The sequence below is a fragment of the Myodes glareolus genome, chromosome 21 (assembly GCF_982192425.1).
Source record: "Myodes glareolus chromosome 21, mMyoGla1.1, whole genome shotgun sequence".
In the NCBI taxonomy this organism is placed as follows: Eukaryota; Metazoa; Chordata; class Mammalia; order Rodentia; family Cricetidae; genus Myodes; species Myodes glareolus.
The window spans coordinates 60,956,308-60,977,927 of record NC_142046.1 but is presented as its reverse complement, the minus strand read 5'-3'; the positions used below and the strand labels follow the sequence as shown (position 1 = coordinate 60,977,927).

The 21,620-nt window shown below is 38.6% G+C and overlaps 1 protein-coding gene across 4 annotated transcripts in view; it reads left to right on the top strand.

Moving 5' to 3' along the window:
- The window catches only part of Nckap1 (NCK associated protein 1), a 71,744-nt gene that overhangs the window by 16,770 nt on the left and 33,354 nt on the right, over positions 1 to 21,620 (top strand). For 2 of the 4 annotated variants that reach the window (XM_085680905.2, XM_085680907.2), the window contains 11 exons: positions 8,302 to 8,388; positions 8,674 to 8,730; positions 9,417 to 9,559; positions 9,641 to 9,731; positions 11,402 to 11,539; positions 12,390 to 12,438; positions 14,646 to 14,802; positions 17,433 to 17,489; positions 18,403 to 18,499; positions 18,797 to 18,903; positions 19,554 to 19,686. In XM_085680905.2, coding sequence (XP_085537031.1) covers positions 8,302 to 8,388; positions 8,674 to 8,730; positions 9,417 to 9,559; positions 9,641 to 9,731; positions 11,402 to 11,539; positions 12,390 to 12,438; positions 14,646 to 14,802; positions 17,433 to 17,489; positions 18,403 to 18,499; positions 18,797 to 18,903; positions 19,554 to 19,686 — 1,116 coding nt within the window. Of the gene's footprint in view, positions 1 to 8,295; positions 8,389 to 8,673; positions 8,731 to 9,416; positions 9,560 to 9,640; positions 9,732 to 11,401; positions 11,540 to 12,389; positions 12,439 to 14,645; positions 14,803 to 17,432; positions 17,490 to 18,402; positions 18,500 to 18,796; positions 18,904 to 19,553; positions 19,687 to 21,620 lie in introns of all 4 variants that reach the window. The other 2 variants (XM_085680904.2, XM_085680906.2) reach the window with 1 other exon arrangement.

Here is a 21,620-nt window from a genome sequence, read left to right as displayed (position 1 = left end):
ACAGGTGATTTTAAGAATAGTAGCTATTGTTATATTACCTCCTTAACTCCCTGGTTTACCTCAAAGGCAGTAGGCTTTGATGGAACAGTGTGCTGCTTTCCGTGGGTTGACTGTCTACTGTCCTTTGAACAGCTCCATGTTGGGCAGCAGATTTTGTTTCTAGTATTGAACAGTATTCTTTTTTTCCTTTCTACTGTGTTCCCTGCCCTGAGCCATTATTATGGAACTTGCTTGTTTAAACTAGAATATTTATAGTCTCTGTTCACTTTTATAAAACTGCAGGCTGCTTATTTGGGGCTTGTCTTCAGCTCTACACAGTCTCATGAACTTACCTCATTCAGGTATGTTGTCTGTTGAGACAGGTACTGTCTGTCATAAGCCAAACATTGACTTCCATGTTTTCTAATCTCCCCACTTGCTATTCCTTTCATTCTTCAACAGGGGAAGTAAACCAGACCAGTATTTCTCTCTGACACCTTGCATATCTGTCTTTATGGACCAAACCATTCCCTCATTTTTGAGTCTCTGATGTCTGGGAGATATAACTGATGTTTAGGAGATATAGATCACAAGTAAACTTGGGTTTAAAGGAATTGTCATGATACACATTATTACAAACACTGTGGTGGTGTACTTCAGTGTGAGTGTAGGTATTTCCTGATGGGAACTTGACAGAATGTTGGTTTCCATTAAATTGAACTTTAATTCTAAAAACTAAAAGAATTTCAGTATTGTGAGAAATAACACTATTAAAATAAATAATATTTTAAATAACAACAAGAAAGAAGACCTGATGGTTTTAAACAAATACCGGTATTTACCGGGGAGAGGAAGCCAAAGAAAAATGGGCTCAGTGGAAGTTGTGTACAGCAGCTCAGTCGTAATGTGTTAGTCTTGAGAGGCCCACAAAGATCTGAGTAGAGGCACTACAACAAATTGTACGTTTTACAGGCGCCAAACTGAAGTGACTGTGAGGTTGAGCATGTGTGGGTCTGCTTTAGAAGACGTGGGAAAGGCGACTAGTGTAGCCATCTCTATACTGTCCTAAACAAACAACTCAGAACATTGATTTCAGCCACAAATGGCTGCTCTAAATCTGTTGTATGTTAGACATACTTTGAACTACCTTTTTACTTAAAATGGGGACGTTTCCTTAATAAAATGTGACAGTTAAAAAAATTGTATGTTTTAATCTGGAACTCAGGTGAGAGTTAGGAGTAAGCTAAGAATCAAAGAGAGCGTTGTTGGGGTTTTAAGAGATTTGAGAAAGTGTGTTAACCATTGAGGACAGAGGGAGGCTGACTTGACAAGAGAAACTGAAGTAGTGTCCTGGCTCAGCTACTGTTGATGATGGAATTAGGTTGTGATCCAGTCAGTGTGTGTATCTGCTTTCTCTTACTGTGGGCTTCATCAGGCAGTTGTAAGAGGAAGAGAAGGACCAGGGATAGTTGTAATGATGGCCATTTGAACTTCAGAAGGACAAGAAAGGGAATAGGATATGATGATGAGTTAAAAAAAAAAAGGTAAGATGAATAGTCAAGGGAGCCTCTGAGCTCAGAGATTTGTTGGAGGTATATATTCTCTCTCTCTAATGTCATCATCAGAGATTTGGTGGAGGTATATATTCTCTCTCTCTAATGTCATCCAGGCTTCCCAAGAATGATAGATGTCTTAAAAGAAGCCAAGATAACTTAAAAGATAAATTTTATAATTTTGTTTTTTGGCTTCCAATTAAGGAAACTATCATTCTGCCCTGTTAGTATGTACCCCAGATAATTGTTGTTAACTTCTTCCATCAGGCTCCCTGTCCCCACAGCACCGAGCTGTGGCCTTTCTTACTGTGTGCACAGCACAAGACCTTACCCCTTTCCTGTCATTACCAGTTGGGGAGTGGTATGAAGCGAATGTGGGAAGTATAGCTTCTCACCATCTTTAAATTTCTCCCTAGAAATAGTTGTAGAACTGGCTTCTCAACTGTGTGCTTACCTTCAGCACCAGACATGTGTATGTGCATCTCTCACTGTTCCTCATAGTTCATTTAGTCGTCTGTCCTCAGACTTTCTCAGCTTCTCCCAGTGTCTCACGCTTTCATTGCAGTATTTGTTCACAAATAAAGAATGATTTATTTAGCGATCGAATTTCATTCACTTGGCTATCTGAGTCTCAACTGAAAACTAGGAAAGAAAGCAGGTCTAACTGAAGAAAATCCATATTTTCTCTAATAAAATAAAAATGTCTTTATAAGATATGTGGTAGCAGCACTGGTTATTCATAATCCCACACTGGAAACACATCAGATGCCTATCAACTAACTGACTAATGAATAAACAAAACGTGATTAACACTCGCTGCTTCTAACCGGATTTCTGGAAGCTCAAAGAACATTACTGATATACATTTATGCTACAACTAAACATTAAGGACATTATACTAAGTGAGGGACTCAAATGAACCAAGCTGTGCACACTGTTTGAGTCTGTGCTCCAGGAAGTATTTAGAAAAGGGGAGGTTTATTGAGACAGGAAGCAATTATTATTTGCACTGGGATGAGAGTCAAACCTAGATTAATTGTCAGTAAGCACAGGGAGCATTTTTGGAATGATGGCAATCTACTAAGCTAAATCGGGTTGTTGGTTTAATAAGTATAAATATACAAAAGTACAATCTTGAGAAATAAGTGATACTCTCTAATCACTGAAGTTTATTCACAGGGCTCTCTGCTTCCATCCATAGCTCAGCTAGTTAAGTTTTCTTAATTCTACAGGAATACATGTAATTTTAAACGCACTATACATTAAAGGGTACTACTTTTCCTTGGAAACATGATTATTGAAGGGAGAGAAATAAAAACCTTAAAAATACAGTGCCTAAGGGGCAGGAACTGTGGAGATGGCTCAGTGGCTCAAGTTTGGATCTCAAGTAACCACATGTGTAAAAGCCATGGGAGTGCGTGTCTGTGACCCCGGTGCTGGGGGTGGGAGTGGGGGGGCCTCAGAGAGGGGGCGTCTCAGAGCTTTTAGTCGAGGACTTTCAGTAAGATCCTATGATCTTTAAAAAAAGACAAAGGAGCAAAACCTTTGTTTTAATTTGAATTTTCAGATAACTTTAAAAGATTTATTTATTAATATGCACATACCATTCTTTTAGTTACTTCTTTCTTTTATAGTTAATCTGTTCTGGAATGACATGATCAAATAGTTTGCCCAGTTTTGGGGATTTAATAAAGCAATTCAGTCACTGTATATCTGTATATGTTAAGATACACTCACCTGGGAAATGAACGTATTCCAGGTTTTGAGTTCATTTAGTAAGCACAAAAGTTTAGGTTAAGGCCTTCTTTATGTTTTTCCTTTGAGAAGCTTAAGAATCACCTATTTATAGCGTACTCTGCACTCAGGCTGTAGATGCTGGAGCTCTGAGACCCCCTCCCCGCGTTCTTGTAGAGCTTAGTTCAAATGGACAAAGTGTTAGATGACAAAGTGAGTATGCACTCTCTTCTTGATGAGTGGGTGAAGCACGATTAATAAAAACCCAGAGACAGACATTGAGCTTCAACCTGAAGGTCAGAAAAGCAGAACTGCCAGCCACCTTCTCTTACCTCCACCTCAGTCCACAATGGCCATCCTGCCTCCAGGGATCTCAGAATGAGACTGAGTCTGAGAGCTGTCTCCTCCTGCTTTATAATCCTCTTTCGTTCTGGGATTAAAGGTGTGTGTCATTGTTGCCTGGTCTGTAACACTGACCAGGGCGGCTGTTTTACTGTTCTGATCCTCAGGCAGGTTTTATTTATTAAAATACAAATGAAATGCCGCTACAGTGGGAGAAAGAAATAGGAAGCAAGGCAGGGTTTTGAGCAGTGGTTCCCACCCCTCCTAGCACTGTGCCCCTTTAGTACAGTTCCTCACGTTGTGATGACCCCCAACAATAAATTAATAAATTTTGTTGCTCCTTCACAACTGTGACTTTGCTACTGTTCTGAATTGTAATGTAAATATTTTATATGCAGGATATCTGACATGCGATCCCCGTGAAAGGTCCATTTGACATCCCCAAAGGGGTCACTCCACACAGGCTGAGAACCACTGAGTTAGCGACCAGTAGGAAGGGAGCTTACTTTAGACCAGTAGCCCTCAGCAGTGTGGCCTTCACTGAGGAGAAGTGAGCAAAGGGCGTCCAGACTAAGCAGAGGAAAGAGCTCTGAGGTTGGTAACATGCCCCAGGGCCAGTGTGCTGGCTACTGCACATAGGGGCTAAGATTTGAGAAAGAAAACATCAGGTGCCTGTGAGATTATACTTTGTTTTAAGCATGCCAGGAGATTACTGAGATTTAAAACTTTATTTTGAAATAGCATTAGACAGACATAAAGTTTTCAGGAACACAGAGCTCTCACACTGCCCTTCCCACTGTGTAGCATATTGCATGACCTCCATTAGAACTGCTTCTTCTCTAGGGGGTGGGGGTGTGCTGTGCCTTCAGCTGATCACACTCTGCTGATGCCTGGAGATGCCTGAGGAGCACAGGTCCGGAGACGAGTTAGGCAGTGGGAGCTAGGGCAGTTCGGAAAGGTATAGGAGCCCTTTCTTACTTAAATTATAATGTGGACTCTTACCAAGACACTGGACAGTCTTCCTGAAACTAGACTTCTTGCTTTTCTGGTTTTGTGTTTTGTTTTTGGCATAGTTTTGAGACTAGATGAGGCTGCGCTGGAGCTCTCAGTCCTGCCTTAGCTTCTGATTGCTGCAATTACAGGTGTGTGTCACTGTAAAAGCCAACACTTTTTTCCTTTGAGAGCAATGATCTAGATCAAGAATATATATACATATATACATATACACACACACACACACACACACACACACACACACAGCAACTTCAGTAACAAAGGCGACAACTACATTTAACACCTCTAGCCATGTTCCTGTGTTACAGATTAGTGAGTTAGCCCTGCAAAGTGTTGGTTCCTTCAGGAATTGACTAATACCTTTCTTAGAAAGTGACAAAAAGTAGCAAATGCTAAATTTGAGTTTACATTTAATTTTGTCTGTCTGAAAATGCTATCTTAATTGGACTGAGATTCATCAACAAGATATTCAGTGTAAAAATGCAATTTCCATGTCTGATGTATGCTCTATTTCAGATTTTACTTACCTATTTTAATATTAAGGACAATGGCACCGGGCCAGAAAACATAATGAAAGCATTATACAAATGTTTTGCAAAAATATTTTCATGTATCAGGTGAATACGCTTTTCTGTTGTTGAATACATGATTTTCAAGTAGAACCTCTGTAATGTTCTGCTATATGACACCACCAGTAATTATTGCACGTGTGTATGTCAAATCATCTCCAACTTTGAACCTGGCATTAATTGTTTTTAGGTTTATCATTCACTTTGAAAACGAAAATGTATTTCTTTCTGTTTTTTCCCTTGTAGTTGAAGTCTGAGAATTATATTGTTTGACATCTTTCATTCATGGTTTTATGAAGTTTATTTTCACTAAAATAGGAAACTTAATTGTGACCAGTAGGTAGAATCATATGATGCTTTACAAATACTAGGATGAGTGCTGGACGCCCAGTGCGTACTCAGCAAATCCTTGTGTAGTCTGCGTACTGTGAGTGGTGTTGGGATTAATTATACAGTAGTTAGTGTTTGCTTGTTTGGAATAATGGTCTGGAACCTTCTTTATTATTCTCCTAACATTTAATATATACTGTGTAGGTGTTAGCCACTATTCAGTATTGTCATGTGCCAGTTTATACAATTGCCTTGGTTAAGTCTATCAGTTAGTTTCCACGTGATAATGAAGTTGTTAGATTTTGAGCTGTTAAGTAAGCTACTTACCCTTTATAGCTTGTGTATTGGAGATGGACTGTCATTATGATCCTTCATTTACGACATTGGATTGGATACTTACTGATATGTAGAGTTGTTTTTGCAAACTAAAGCCGTGAGTCTTGAGCGCTGGCTGTCTCTGCTGGGATTACAGTGACAAGCTGGAAAGCAGTGCCTGCCCTCGGGAAGGCTTTGTGCTGAGGAAGGGTGCTCAGTGGAGGACGGTTTCTGGAAGATGAGTGGTTTAGGAGAGTGGGGTTTGTATATAAACGTGGGATTTCGATAGCTCTATAGGGAAACAGTTAGAAATCATGAACTGTGCATAGAAAATAACAAAATCTGTTTACTGTATAGTCTGTGGCTGGATGTAGGGGAGATTGAGTGTGGAAAGGTAAAGGGACAGGCTGTAGAGAGCATTAACAACTCCCTCACTCGAACTTCCCGGGTAGTTACCGTAGCTGATACAGAGCCTAGTCATACTTGCTTTGGGAAAATTAAAGGAGAAATTTAGAATAAGGGGCTTCTATTATCGATAAGGGAAATGGTAGGTGAAAATAGAACACATTTAAGAAGAATGAGATTTCTCAGCTTGGCTGTTTTTAAGTAGATGATTAACTCTGCTAAATTTGTTTTGGATCTTTTAGGTAGTACATGTAATGTTTAAAAAATTAGTCATATAATTTTATAAAAAATTAAAAACTTATATAAATATATATTACATACTTGATACATGAAATGAAGGTTTGTGTAAAAGATCATTAAGGTTTATAAGAGTATGATGTGTCATTAACTGCAGATTAGGGTATTGAGGTGGAAAAGAAGGCACTGTTAATATTTGCCTTAGTAGAATTAAAATAAATTGGGATTAAAAAGTCCCATAGCAGCCAATTATGCTCTTCATATCTTTTTGTTTGTTTTTTGTTCTTTTGAGACAGGGTTTCTTTCCATAGCCCTCACTGTCCTGGAACTCACTATATAGACCAGGCTGGCCTGATCTTCACAGAGAGATCCACCAGTCTCTGCCTGAGTGCTGGGATTAAAGGCATATACCATCACACCTGGCTTTTCATATCTTGTTTTTTGAGCCTGCTTTTCTCTATTGTACATTGGAACTAAATTTATAGAACTGAAGAATACAGAGAGACAGGGAATTGTTTTGAAACAGATATATTATACAAAATAGTCAACTCTTCTCATAGAGGACACTACATATCGAAGTCACACATCGCTGCAGGTGTATAACTTTTTCACATATGTGGGGAGAAATGAGGTTGTTGAGTTCCTTGTGTTTCGAGACATAATTCCTTCTTTAAATGTCCTTTCACAGAGGTATTTAGGGTGTTTTGCTAGACTGCTTGCTGTTTTCAATCAGCTTTTCTGGAAGATGCTTTTAATGATGTGTTAGGCTCAGTTTTGTAAACTTTCTGACTTACATAATGGCTCAATATAGTTATGTGTGGGGATCTCTCCTACTGCTCCCATGTAAGTATGCATGGCTTTATGAGGACCTCAAAATGGTGTGGACTTTTGGTACCATGTTGGACATTTTTAAATGCTTTCTTGAAGTTTTTTTATGTCCTCAGTACTTCTCAGACATTTCTCATGTATTTAGATCACTCGAGCTATGTTACTTAAAAGGCATATTCTTACTCATCAGGCCTGAGGTGGGCCAGAGATTCCGCCTTTCTAATGAGGCCCTAAATGATAATCATTAGACAACACATAGAATATCCAGGCCCTGGATGGCCACCTGGAGCCTGGGCACACTGTTAAATAAGGCATCCAAAAGGACTAGTCTTCCAGAGATGAGGGCAGTAGCTGATTTACTAGGGAGAGGTGGTACTTGTCAGCTCAGTAACTCAGCTGACTGTATACTTCACATCTCCTTCTCTCACGTCTCAACTCTTATAGTCTTGCTTCTTTTCATTTTTTTTTTGTTCTTGTGATTTTTGCTTTTGTTTAAAATATTATTGTGTTCTGTGGGTCTGATCAGGGAACCGTTACTGTATTTTATGTTTGTATCTACATTTTATTTTGCATGCGTAACGTGGCTTTGCCTGGATGTTCTTTTTGGTAAGTTCCAAATTTATCTAGCATATTATTTTTTGTAGTGTAAGCTGTAATGTTTTACATCTTTTCTCCCATTTCTAGTGGACATAATCATTTGTTTTAATTTTTTTAAAGTGTTCATCTGATGTATTTTCTCCTAACATCTCCAGTTTTCTGTTGTAGTGCAGTCTGGTACTAATCCGCTTTGGCCTATTTTACGGCCTCCCGCTGTCAGCTGCTGATTGCATTAGCGGTTGCCCTCTCAAGTGATTAGGTTTGAAAAAACCTTAATCATTTAGAAGTCGAAAAGCTTGTGCTTCCATATAGCAGCCATGAAAAAGATCGTGTGCAGTGAAACTTGATCCTTCCGTTCTTTCCTAAAATAAACTCTAATTTTGTTTTTACAGCAACAGCTTGCACAACTACAGAAAGAAAAATCAGAGATTCTGAAAAATCTGGCATTATATTACTTTACATTTGTAGATGTTATGGAATTTAAGGTATGTATTTTAATAAGTAACCGTAAAGATTACAAAAAATGATTGTTTGTTAATAGTATAAATTACTTTGTCACTTTTGTAATAAATACAGAATTCTTCCAGAACCAAAGTCTAAAGTATACTTTATACATTTGTGTTTTCTGAATTTTAAAGTTACTTATTTGGGGCTGAAGGTGTGACTCAGTGATAGAAGGAACACTTGCCAAGCATGCAGAAACTCTGGCTGTAGTCCTCAGCACTTCCCTCCAAACGCCGTACCGATAGAGTTTATGCTTTCCTTTTCAGGACCATGTCTGTGACTTGCTGAACACTATTGACGTTTGCCAAGTCTTCTTTGATATTGTGAGTATCATTTTTGGGACAATTTCTAATTCTCTCTGTTCCCAGAGAACTCAGGGAACCAATTGTTTTTCTTTGAAGAAACATTTTGTAGGAGTATAAAATTACAGCGTTATTTATTTGGCTTGCTGAATAACTTTAAAAAGGGAAACTTTTATTATATATTTTTCTATGTTACTGAATATAAGTCTTAATTCATTTGTAAAATAGTTGTTAAATTTAGTATTTTATCTTAATACACCCAACTATAAAAAATTGAACAGTATTTTTCTGTAGTCATTATTGATAGAATTTTTCTTTGGATGACATTTTGTAGGTACAGAAAGTCGAGGTAAAAAATGTGCCTATTAACTTAATAGTAAAAATATCAAAATTCAATACTTCTTTTTGCTTTAGTGAGACTGGTACCAGTTTTTCTCCCTCCCTCCCGTCCTTCTTTCCTTCCGGCTCTGTCCTTTTCATCATCCCAGCTTGAATACAGCAGCCAAAGTCCTTTCATCCCTCCATGAAATAGCGTCACAGACAGAACATTGTTGCCACAGCCCCCAGATCTTATAGAGAGAGACGTCAGAAATCCAGAAATGGGAACAAAGCTATAGAAACGGTATGCAGATTTTTGTGCGTTTCAGAGTTTTACAGGTAGGAATTAAACTTCTTGTTTTGTTTTGTTTTGTTTTGTTTTTTTCTAGACTGTGAACTTTGACTTAACAAAAAACTACTTAGATTTGACCGTAACCTATACAACATTAATGATATTGCTGTCCCGGATTGAAGAAAGGAAGGCCATCATTGGACTCTACAACTATGCACATGAAATGACCCACGGAGCAAGGTAGACAGACGTCACACAGATTCTTGTAAAGTTCTTGATCTGATGGCTTATCACTCACTTGCATTTGATGTGTGTTCTAAGTGACCGAGAATATCCACGCCTTGGTCAGATGATTGTGGACTATGAAAACCCTTTAAAGAAGATGATGGAAGAATTTGTCCCCCATAGCAAGGTAAGAACCATGTTTTAGATGTGTACATGTAAGGAATTGCTTAAGCTTGGGGAATTAAAGAAATAACTTACTTTGGTGGTTTAAATTATAATGGCTTATGAATAACTGTTTTTTATTAGCTACATTGGAATCTTACGTGAGAACTAATAAAGTTAGAGATTCCTGGTTTCTTCTTGCAGAGATCAAGCAAACCCATTTTAATGGAGACCTAGATCCACTTTCAACTGGCAACTTGTTAAAGAAAAGCCCTTTACAGAGTTCTTAGGCAGGGATAGTCACAACACAAAGTAGGAAGCAGCTTGTCATGGTGGCGCACACTAATCCCAGCACTTGGGAGGCAAAAACAAGGGGTCTCATGAGTTTGAGGCTGACCCGGTCTACATAGTGAGTTCTAGGTCAGCTAGGGCTACAGAGTGAGACCCTGTCTCAAAGAAAAGCAAAACAAAAATTAGCAATAAAGAAAGCACCAAATGGGCTGAAGAGCTGGCTCAGATATCTTAATACTCATAGGGCCAGGGATGCAGTTCAATTGATATTGCCTGCCTAGTATGTAAGGAACTATGAGTTCAGTTCCCAGCTTCCCACTTAATTGAGCATAATTGTATGTACGTACCTGTTCTCTTAGCCCTCGGTAAGGGGAGGCAAGAAGATTAGAAGTTCAAAGTCATCCTCAGCTACATAGTGAGTTTGAAGCTAGCTTGGTGTATGTGAGACCCTGTTTCAAAAAGCAATGAAAAGTCTTTGCTATGGGCTAGGGAGATACCTTAGTGGTTAAAAACATTTTCCATGCAAGAATGAAGATAGGAGTTTAAATCCCTAGAGCCTATGTAGAAGCCAGATTCAATAGCAAGGACATCTGCAGTCTAATGTTTCTACAGAAGATGGGAGACAGAGCTAGGAGAGTCCCAGAAGCTCAGGGTGCAGCTAACCTGATGTATAAAGCACCGAAATACCAAGAAACCCTGACTCAAATAAGGTGGAAGAGTAGGACTAACCTCCCAGAGTTGTCCCCTGACTTCTGCAAGCATGTCTCTGTATTTACACAGATGAATTCCTGCACATAAAAGCTGCCAGAAAAGGAAGGAAGGATGGACTTAGGCATGTGATCACAGACTCCTTTCCTTTTATTGAGAATCGTAATTTAAACTTAAGCGTGAGAGTTCAGTGCTACTGTTTGAAAAACATATAAATAAAGAAGATTCCCACGGTTACCACACAGTTTAACCTTTCAGTAAGTAACTTGTGGAGCTGGAGAGCTGGCTCTTCTAGAGGACCCAGTCAACCCCGAGCATCCACATGGCTGCTAAAACCCTGTAACTCCCGTCCCAGATGATCCTCTATCCTTCTTGGAGATCTTCTGAACTCTACGAGCATCGTTCACATGGTGCCCAGACATACATGCAGTCAAACCACCCATACAAGAAAATAAATAAATGCTGGAGTATTGTTTTGTTTTAAAGAAAGTAACATGGTTTCCTGATTAAAGATCTTTCCTGGGAATATAGACTATAACTTTTTCAGTATTTAAAACAAAGGGAAACAAATTTAGAGGAGACTTGAAACCCATTATAAAGCATGGTTGGAGTCAGTTAGTCACGCACAGCCCTTCAGCCTGAAGTCTAAATGGAAGAGAAGTACACTGTTCTTCACCTTATTTCTTGTTTTCTCAGTCTCTTTCAGACGCACTGATTTCTCTCCAGATGGTGTATCCTAGACGGAATCTCTCAGCAGAGCAGTGGAGAAACGCCCAGTTGTTGAGCCTCATCAGTGCACCCAGTACAATGCTCAACCCAGCCCAGTCCGACACTGTACGGTCCAGTTTTGTACAATCACTTATCATTTAAACATGTTATTGCCTTTTTTTCTAAGTAACATTGGTCTGTCAGGTTTATTATAAAATAAGCATAAAAATCACACAGGGTTTTTTAAAAAATTTCTTAGCTCTCAAAAATTGAAGTTAATATAAATGACCGTTTTATTTTGGGCTGATGAGATGGCTCAGTGGATAGAGGCACTTGCCACCAAGCCTAACAACCAGAGTTTGATTCCTAGGACCTAGGCCATGGTGGAATAAGAGCGCCAACCTAGTCATGCTTGCCCACACAAGTAAATGTAACTTAAAAAAATTGTTTTTGTCATTGTATAAAAATTTGAAGATGTAGACAAGTATAAAGAAAAAAGCAAACCTGTCAAATCTTACCAATTAGAGAAAATCATTATTGTCTGCTATATATAGTTTTTTAAATTACTCTCGGCATATGAACATGGCTGCTGCTGTTACAGAGAAAGCACACAGACCATGGATTCCCGTGGAAGGAGATGCAGAGGATCCAGGCACATCTTTTCACTTGACTAAAATAAATCTTTTAGACAAATGTGAACTCTTAAAGTGAGCTCAAGAAATTGGAAACTTAACCATTTGCCAGAAGACAGTTTAGTTCAGAGATGGTTGAGGGTGTGCAAAGGCTCCAGTTCTCATTGTCCTCTGCTGATTGCAGGTTTACATAATTATTGATTCTTACCCAGTGTCTCAGATTTCTTGTAGTATTTGAACCAAGAATTGAACAGTAAGAATTAGTAACACAGGCAGAGAGAGACTAAGTAGGAAGTTGTTTAAAGAATTTATATTAAGCACAGGTGTGTCTTTCTCTTTTTAAGATGCCTTGTGAATATCTCTCCTTGGATGCAATGGAGAAATGGATTATTTGTAAGTAAAATGGGTTAGTTATGGGTTTACCCCTAGGCTTAAGCTTTAATGAGAAATAGTTGGTGACTTGCCTTTACCCTGTAGTGAATACCTGTGTGCTTTCGTTCATTCATTCCCCATGCTGATTCCATCAGGATGTAGATAATCGTGTAAGTGAGGAATCTGAAGTTAGGTCACAGAGCTCCACAGTGAGATTAGGTAGAGCTAATCCCCTGCTCATTACCGTGAGAATAGTTTGTGCTTTTTTCCTGGTGTATAATTGTCAGCTGTTTATTAGTGTTTCTCCAACTATGATGGACCATTTTTCTTTAATACTTTAGTAAAATAATGACTGAAGTTTTTTTCAACAAAACAAGTATTAGACATAAATTTGACATAATCTAGCAATTATGTATTATTAAGTGTGCACTTACAATGACTAGAGATATTGAAATAATCAACCTGTATACAGAATATCATTCCAGACCGGTTCTTCCAGTAACGTTGAATATGAAAGAGGAATTTATTAACACACACCACCTGCACCTAGACATTTTAGTTTTGTTACTTTTCAGATTTGTAAGTGTAATATTTTTTTCTTAAAAGTTTACATTTCTGTGCCTTATCTGTGAGCCTAATTTTGAAGAAAGGTGAGGTGTGTGAAGTGTTGATTTTGCGGGATGATGTAATGATTCTAAGCTTTCCCTTTGTGTTTGGCTGTGGTTGAAGAATTGGGTCTGATAGTAGGGAACCATACAGCTGTCCTGGTTAGGGTCTCTGTTGCTGTGGTAAAGCACCATGACTAAACATACCGTGAGGAGGTTTATCTCCGCTTACTTGTCCTGACCACAGAGGGAGGTCCTGGCAGAAACTCAGGGCAGAAACCTGGAGGCAGGAGCTAACGCAGAGGCCATGGAGGGTGCTGCTTATTGGCTTGCTCCTGCGTTTGCTGAGCCTGCCGTATAGCTTCCAAGACCACCTGACCCAGGGGGGCCTCCGCTCAGTGGGCTCTACCCTCCCACATCAATCGCTGATGGAGAAAATAACCTACAGGCTGCTTACAGCTCACCTTTTCTCACTTGAGGTTCCCGTGTCTTAGATGCCACTTGCTTATTTAAATGACACAGAACTAGCCAGGACTTTGGGATTATTTTTAGGAGCAACTATAGAGAAGAAGAAAATTCAACAAAAGTTGAGACTTTGTGCATATGTAGCAGGTACTAAGTAAATGTTGAATGAATGAACCATGAGGCTTCATGCCTTGGTGTAGAAGGCTAGAGAGGGCATTTATAAACATATATGTAGCATTAAACATTTGTGTAGGGTTTCCAGATTATGTAACCAAAGGTAAAATATATTTAGAATTCATGTAAAGAGAGCCTGTTGTACTTCAAGAGTTAATACTTTGCCCCCCCCCCCCCTTTTCTTTTTCTTGAAACAGAGTCTCCTGGCCTATCCCGAGCTAGCTTGGGACTCATTATGCAGACCAGACTGGACTTGAACTCACTTCTTGCCTGCTTCTGAGTGTTAGGTTAAGGATGTGACCCACCACGTGGGGTACTGTCTGCAAAGATGAGTAAGGAAGAAACCGCTGAGACAGGCAGTGCTATTACTCTAGTATTCCTTCTGGGTACTACAGAAATTGATGACCTTTGTCTTTCAGTTACTTTAACAGCTGTAGTGATTACCATAGTATGTGTTAATTTCTAATCTTTTGCTTAAAATGGGTTTTTAATGTTTCTTTTAAAAAAAACTTTCATAACCTCCTCTTAAAGGATATTTTCCCCTTTTGTTAGTGCATCTTCAAAGAAATTACTCTGCAGAATATAGAAAATTATAATTTAAAATATTGTTCAGCAGGGTAGTGGTGGTGCACTCTGGAGGCAGAAGTAGGCAGATCTCTGTGAGTTCAGAGCCAGCCTGGTTTACAGAGTGAGTTCTAGGACAGGCTGCAAAGCTACACAGAGAAACCCTGTCTCAGAAAACCAAGTGTGTGTGTGTGTGTATACATATATATGTGTGTATCTACGTATGTATAATATATATTGTTCATATTCATATGTATATTCACACATGTATGCTCATGTATGTAATACATTATGAATCACTTAGGAATCTCTATTCAGTGATGGAGGGTGTTTCCCCATCTGCAGAAAGTTACATTGTAACCAGAGGAACCTGCCTGTGCAGTACTTTTAACTTGTACTTGTTTTTCTTTGTGTTTGAAGTTGGCTTTATTCTGTGCCATGGGATGCTAAATACGGAGGCTACCGCACTGAACCTTTGGAAGCTAGCTCTTCAGAGTAGCTCTTGCCTCTCTCTCTTTCGGGATGAAGTTTTCCACATTCACAAAGCTGCAGAAGATTTATTTGTAAACATTCGGGGGTATGGTATTTTTGCTTTATTCATGTTTGGTGGGAGAAGGTGATGAGTGCATTGTCTTTAGTAACAGATTTTGGGATTAGAGAGTTGGCCACATCCTGCAGGACAGTGTGGCCCAGACTGTCTTTGAGCCTAGCAAGTTGCTCTTAACAACATCCTGATAATGGTGGAAATAATACTCTTATAGGTAATTTTACTAATTAAAAATCTTTAGGGTTTCTTATCCTTTCACAATTTGTGTTATAGAGAAATGTGTTCTCTTTTTAATCCACACATGATTTTATATGTAATTATTACGAAAACAAAATATAGGGTATATTTCCCAGCGTGGTCTTTAGCATTTAATTCCTGCACTTGGGTAATAGAGGCAGGCAAATCTCTGACTTTGAGACTTGCTTGGTCTATAGAGTGAGTTCCAGGATGGCCAGGGCTACACTGAGATTATCTTGTCTCGCTCCTGGTAAAGATATATATTTGTGTATAAGTATTTGAAGCAATCAAAAAATGCCATTAAATTAGGACCGACGACACAGCACACAAGAATCATGGTTCTTGATGGCAGAGTCTGCCCAAATAACATATTAGTCATTCTCTACAAAGCAAATACATCTCTGAAATGATTGTCAGCATTCTTTTTGTTACTGTCTTTAATAACGTCATTTCTCTTGAGGACCTGTAGCTAGTATATGAAAAGCCATGTTGAATTCACACGTGAGAGCAGTCATATAATCTTTTGAAATAAAGAGTACATAAAATACCCCAGAATTCCTTGTACTTAGCTGAATATGTTGAATAAGGTAACCGGGAAAAAAGTGAAATTTGTATATATTTCATGTCCAATTCAGTATTTCATAAAGTTAAGAGAAAATGAAGCTTTATTAGTTGTTAAAAATTAAAAACGTATCTAGCACTGATAATTTGAACCAGTCTTGTGTCTTAGTGGGCCTGCACATTACCTTGAGGACAAACTGAACACAAATTCTCTGGCATCACTATTGTTTTAGGGAAAATATATAGTTCTGTGCACTCAGAATAATTTATTATTTTTGTTTCAGAACAGAAAAATAAAGTTTAGGGAGATGGCTCAGTGACCTTGTGTGTGACTAGTCTGGAACAGTCGTCACCTAGATACCGTGTAGGATGACTCTATCTTCACAGATGAGACTTTGTACCTTGTCAGTCAACCACTGGCATTCTGACTCTTCCCTCTGTTACTCCTGAGAACAATGTCCTGACTGCTGTCACTGATCAGAATAAGAAAACTAATGCCAGTTGCTTCTCTGCTTTTTATTGAGATTGTAAATGAAAAGAATTGTATCATGCTTTAATATGTTAGCCATAACTTTATAGAGTCCTTTAAACATAAGAGCATTTAAAGCCAGTTAATGTCATATATTTTTCAGTGAACTTATACATGGTGTAAGTAGTAATACCACAAAATTATCTTTATCCTGTTAGATGTTTTTAAGGATTTATTTATTATTTTATTTGAATGAGTTTTTGTTTTCGTGTATGTCTGTGTACTATGTATATGCTGGTGTCTAAGGAAGCCAGAAGAAGGTGTTGGATTCTCTGGAACTACAGTTATGGATACTTGCAGAGTTGTGAGCTGCCATGTGGGTATTGGGAACCAAACCTGGTTCTCTTCCAGAGTAGCAAATGCTCTGAACTGCTGAAGCATCTCTTCTGTCCCTGCCCTAGGTGTTGTGCCTCCCATTCCCACGAACCCTCTTTTTCATTTTTCTTCCTTCCTGTTTTGAGTTATCAGTCCCATTAAAAAGAATTGTCATAGTCAAGTCATAAAATGAAATTTGTTCATTACAAAGGCCCATATAGAGTGCTTATATATAGAAATTGGGTTTCATTGAAGTGTAAATGGCTCAGCTAAGTTGTCAGGAAGATTTTTTTTCCTTTTATGGATTTTGGGTTTTTATCAGTAGTATTCATGTAGTTATTAATACACTTTAGTGGTATTTCTGAACTGATTAATATTGAATTTCTGTTTCTTTTACTTTTTATCAGAGACTGGGAGTCACTGTAGAGCAGGCTGAGTTGCATTTACAGAAATCCACCTGCCACTGACTGAATGCTAGAATTAAAGGCATGCACAACAGAAGAAATCCATGTGTGTGTGTGTGTGATGTAAAAATAAGCCATAGTTCTCTCTTGAAAACAATGTAATCAGAATGCTTTCCTGCCTTAGCTTTCTGTCCACAAATCACCTGCATTCAAAGTTGCTGCTGCTGATCCTTATTTGTGTCCTTTCAGAGTCTATCTGTCCTTACGAGCGACTTGCTGGGGTCAGAAACAGTCACTTTTTGAGACTTGAGATACTTGGAAATCATTTAATTGTATCAAAGGGAAATTTTAGTATATCTAGAGCCTAGGGAAATAATACAATTTTCATTTTACCTTTGGATTTACTGTAACTATTATCTTTCTAAGAAGATTTGATCTGAGTATGTAAAGTACTTGGAAATACATTTTATTAGGTAGGTAGGCTTCACCCTTCATTTCCTTTGTAAATTGTTGTTGTTGTTGAAAATAAGTATTTCAAATTGACTTTGTATTTTGTTTACTCTTTTTGACTTTCAAATTAAGATTGACGCGGTTCATATTTTCCTTGTACGCAGCTACAATAAACGTATTAATGACATAAGAGAGTGCAAGGAGGCGGCTGTATCACATGCGTGAGTACTTCCATTGTGAGGAGTTTCTTCCTGAAATAACTTTGTTTGATGAGGACAGGCTAGTGATTTCCAGATAGAGAGGATGAGAGCTTTGTTCTGAAGGGAAGTGAGTTACAGCTCTGACTGGTGATTTTGTGACTAGTGTGGATCTCCCGGGTTTTGAAATACTGACAAAATAAGGAAGTTCCATGCAGAAGACATTTGTTTTAAAGTCATTTTACATGTGTTTAGTGAGTGAGAATAAGCATGGGTGTTTTAGTTGTTATTTGTTTTAGTTAAAGTTATTTTACATGTGTTTAGTGAGTGAGAATAAGCGTGGGTGTGTGACTGTGCTTGGGCCAGGGTACGTTTATTGTGGCCAGAGGATTCCGTGGGGGAGTTGGTTCTCTCCGCCCACCATGGAGATTCTGGGGATCACTCTCAGATGGTCTAGGTTGGTGGCAGGTGCTCTATAGGTCACTGCTGTGCTTTCCGAGCTATGCTGATTTGTGTGCACGCTCGTGAAACTGTTCTATTCTTACACTGACACGAGCAGTGAGAGAACATAGCACACATAGGCAGTATGTTAACGCCTCACCTTTCTCCAGTTTTATATTCTAAAATTAAGAAATATATAGAAATGACTGTACTTAAGACCTGTAAACAACTTTACAGTTTCCATATAAAGTAATTCAATACCTCAGCATAGTGGTTAAATATGTGACTCCATGTTCTCCCTGAACTTAAAGAAGATAGGATGGTGAGACTGTCTGATCCATCAGTCTCCTACGAGACATAGAGAAGACAAGCGCACTCCAGAGGTGAGGACAGCAGATCACAGGCTTTAAGTCCTCACTCCTTGTCTTGTTCCCTGTGCCTACATTTTCCTCCTGAGGGAAGCATGAGTGACCCGTGATGATCTCTTTCTCCACAGTGGCTCGATGCACAGAGAAAGGCGCAAGTTTTTAAGGTCTGCACTGAAAGAGCTGGCGACTGTCCTCTCTGATCAGCCTGGCCTGCTTGGTCCCAAGGTAACTGACTGATGACTGTGCCCTGGCAACAGCACAAAACCATGACTTCTTTAGGGAATTTGACCAGAGTTTGAGCCAAGAATGGACTTGCTGACTTGAGCCTCAACATCACCCTTCTGTCTTTCCTCATTTCTTAGGTGCACACTCATCTTTGTGGCACTGCTGTGTGCTCTGTCTGGGAATGACTGCCTCTTTTAAATTTAGTATCATTTCTTGCCAGTGGCTTTCATTAGAACAAGAATATGAACAATTTTATTTTTTAATCATTGAATAATCAGTGTTGTTTTTTTTTAATAGGCACTTTTTGTTTTCATGGCATTATCTTTTGCTCGTGATGAAATTATCTGGCTACTTCGTCATGCAGATAACATGCCAAAGAAGAGTGCAGATGACTTTATAGATAAGTAAGTTAGTCACATTAGAGAAACACCTACTTTCCGTTTATTTTCGTTTATGGGTCGTGAGTCTGTGGACTTATATTAAAGCAAAGATGTTTTGAATTTATATTTGTAATAGAAGAAATATTGGTAATGCATTAAATGATGTAATTAGAATGCAAAAGCTCTAAGACTTTAACAGTTCTCTTCGTTACAGTAGTGATAAGAAAGTTGTTCTTTGGCTCTGCCCAGTAATATATATCCTACACATTTGGTTTTTAAAATTAATACTGCACAAAATATTAAATAAATATCATAACATGGTCTTTGCCATCAGTGTGGCATCTGAAATATCTTTTAGTCCCTAGTGTCTCAGTCAGAGTAAGATAATTGAAAATAGAAATGAATGCATTTAGAAAATCTTATTTCTTGTTAATACTCTGACCAGTTTTTTTTAAATTATGTAGCTATGAGAAGGGGAAATTTTACTTGGATTTGAATATTCTGCTGCCAGTTTTCAGTCTTAGCATTTTTTTCTTTTCATGATTTTATTGCTATAAAAGAATTTTACAAGGAAGTAATTGACCTTTCTTAGGGGAAAAATTCTAGAAGTAATACCAAAACCATGTAGTGTGTTCTGTGACCACAGCGGACTTGCTCTCTGACTTTCCACAAAGGCACATTGCTGAGCTGGTGTTTTACATGGAGGAGCTGAGAGCGCAGGTCAGGAAGTACGGCCCCGTGATGCAGAGGTACTACGTGCAGTACCTCTCGGGCTTCGACGCCGTCGTCCTCAACGAGCTCGTGCAGGTAGGAAGTCTCCTAATGGTGGAAATAGAAACAAGCCCTGGTCACTTTCTGCCAAAGAGACCATTGTCTGCAGGTGAAGAAACAGGTACTTACATAGTTGGTTATTTCATGGAGTTTGTGCGTACGAGAATGAACACAATATAGAAATGGCTGCTTATTCCCATGATGGATACACCAGCCAAATTCGAGAGGGCCTTGTGGGAGAGCGTAGTCCTAAGTCAGCACTTGGAAAGATCATGCTGGCCCAGTGTGGCTGAAGCATTGGTAGAGGCCAAGGAGAAGGCAGACGAGAAAGAAGAGAATCCCTGCCGCAGACTAGGTGCACTGATGAGAGCCGGAGCTCGGACAGTGCCAGGGCGGAGATGGGTGGCTGCTCGTGGGAGGACAGACACCCTTCGATAATGAGTTATAAGATGGCCAGTGAATGTAAAATCTGTCTGGATCTTACTCAAGTGTCCTAATTTTATTTTTATTTTGGATTTTCCTCTGGTTTTAATCTTTGCTTTTTGTTAAAAAGATTTTTTTCTGTAATTTCTTTGATCTTTTTACTTTAACATAATTTTTTTTTACTTTTATTTTAATTGTTTTATTTTGTTTCACCTTATAAACTCAAAGGTACCTCAAAGTACCATAAATTAATGAACAGTACGAAAAAGGACCAGTAAAATTTTTTCTAAAGCTCTGGTTTTCCTCACTTTTATTTTTTTTAGCCACTAGGTGGCGCTCAGACTTCTTTTTTTAAATGGACCAGAATACCTGTTAAATTTCCCAGAGTATTGTTGCCTTGTAATTTTATTTACAGATGAGTGTTAGCCTATCATTGCTTTTTACTATTTATTCACAATAGCCTATAATTTTATAACAAACTCAAACTTCCTAGTTTCTTGTAATTTTTAAGACTATTGTAGCACTTTGGATACTTACTAAGATATTTTACAGGTTTTTGTTATATTTCTAAAATGTTTAATCCACTTAGTCTGTATTGGCGTGTTTTATCTAAAATAGAGGGCACCAATACTGAAATTTCTTAGCATTTCTCCTGGGGTTGTAGTAAGATTAGCAAGGATAATGATATTAAAGTTGCTGTGCCCACCACTAGTTCATCTTTGTAAGTTACTATAGCTGTGAGTTAGAGAAAACTTAGGTCTTCACAGGAAAGACAGCTTTGTATTTTATCTTTTTTTTAGGGTACATTCACAGTGCTTTTAACTTTCTGCTAAGGTGTAAATGTAAACGTTACAAACCTGTTAATGAAGTTTGTTGTTAATGATGGTAGTTTTTATATTGTATTGATGTATAAAGAACAAAATTTAGCATCTTGAGTTTTAAATGTATAGTTTAGTGACATTCACATTGCTGTGGCGTCTTAGTGTTTTCAGACTATGTTTATGTGCTGCTTATGAGGTAAGCACCTATTGTTTATTTTTTTAACTTCTTAAAAAGATTTATTCATTTATATTTTATGCGTAAGGGTCTTTCGCCCTCTTGTAGGTCAGTGTGCTGTGTGCATACTGGGTGTCCTTGGTGGCTAGGAGAGGGCATTGATTGCCCTGAACTTGACTGAGTGTCAGACAATTGAAAGTCACCGTGTGATGCTAGGAATCAAATCAGATCCTGGAAAAGCAGCCGGAGCTCCTGTCCAGTGAGCTGTCTCCAGCCCCGCATGTGCTTCTGTTGTGGGGTTTTGTCTGTAGTGTCCACTTTAGAGTCAGAGCTTTAGACCTAGTTCTTACTTCTGCTTTTGAAGAACTGAATTATGCTCAGGTCTGTTAGCTGCACGTGGCGAGCACTACCACTGAGACAGTCACAGCCCCAGGCGCTCGTTTTTGTTTGGGGATTTACTGCTTTACAGTGGCCCTGCCGTGTTGAACTGGCATGACTACACCTGAAAGGCTGGCCTGGGATTTTTGTTGTTATTTTGTTGGTCCTTATTT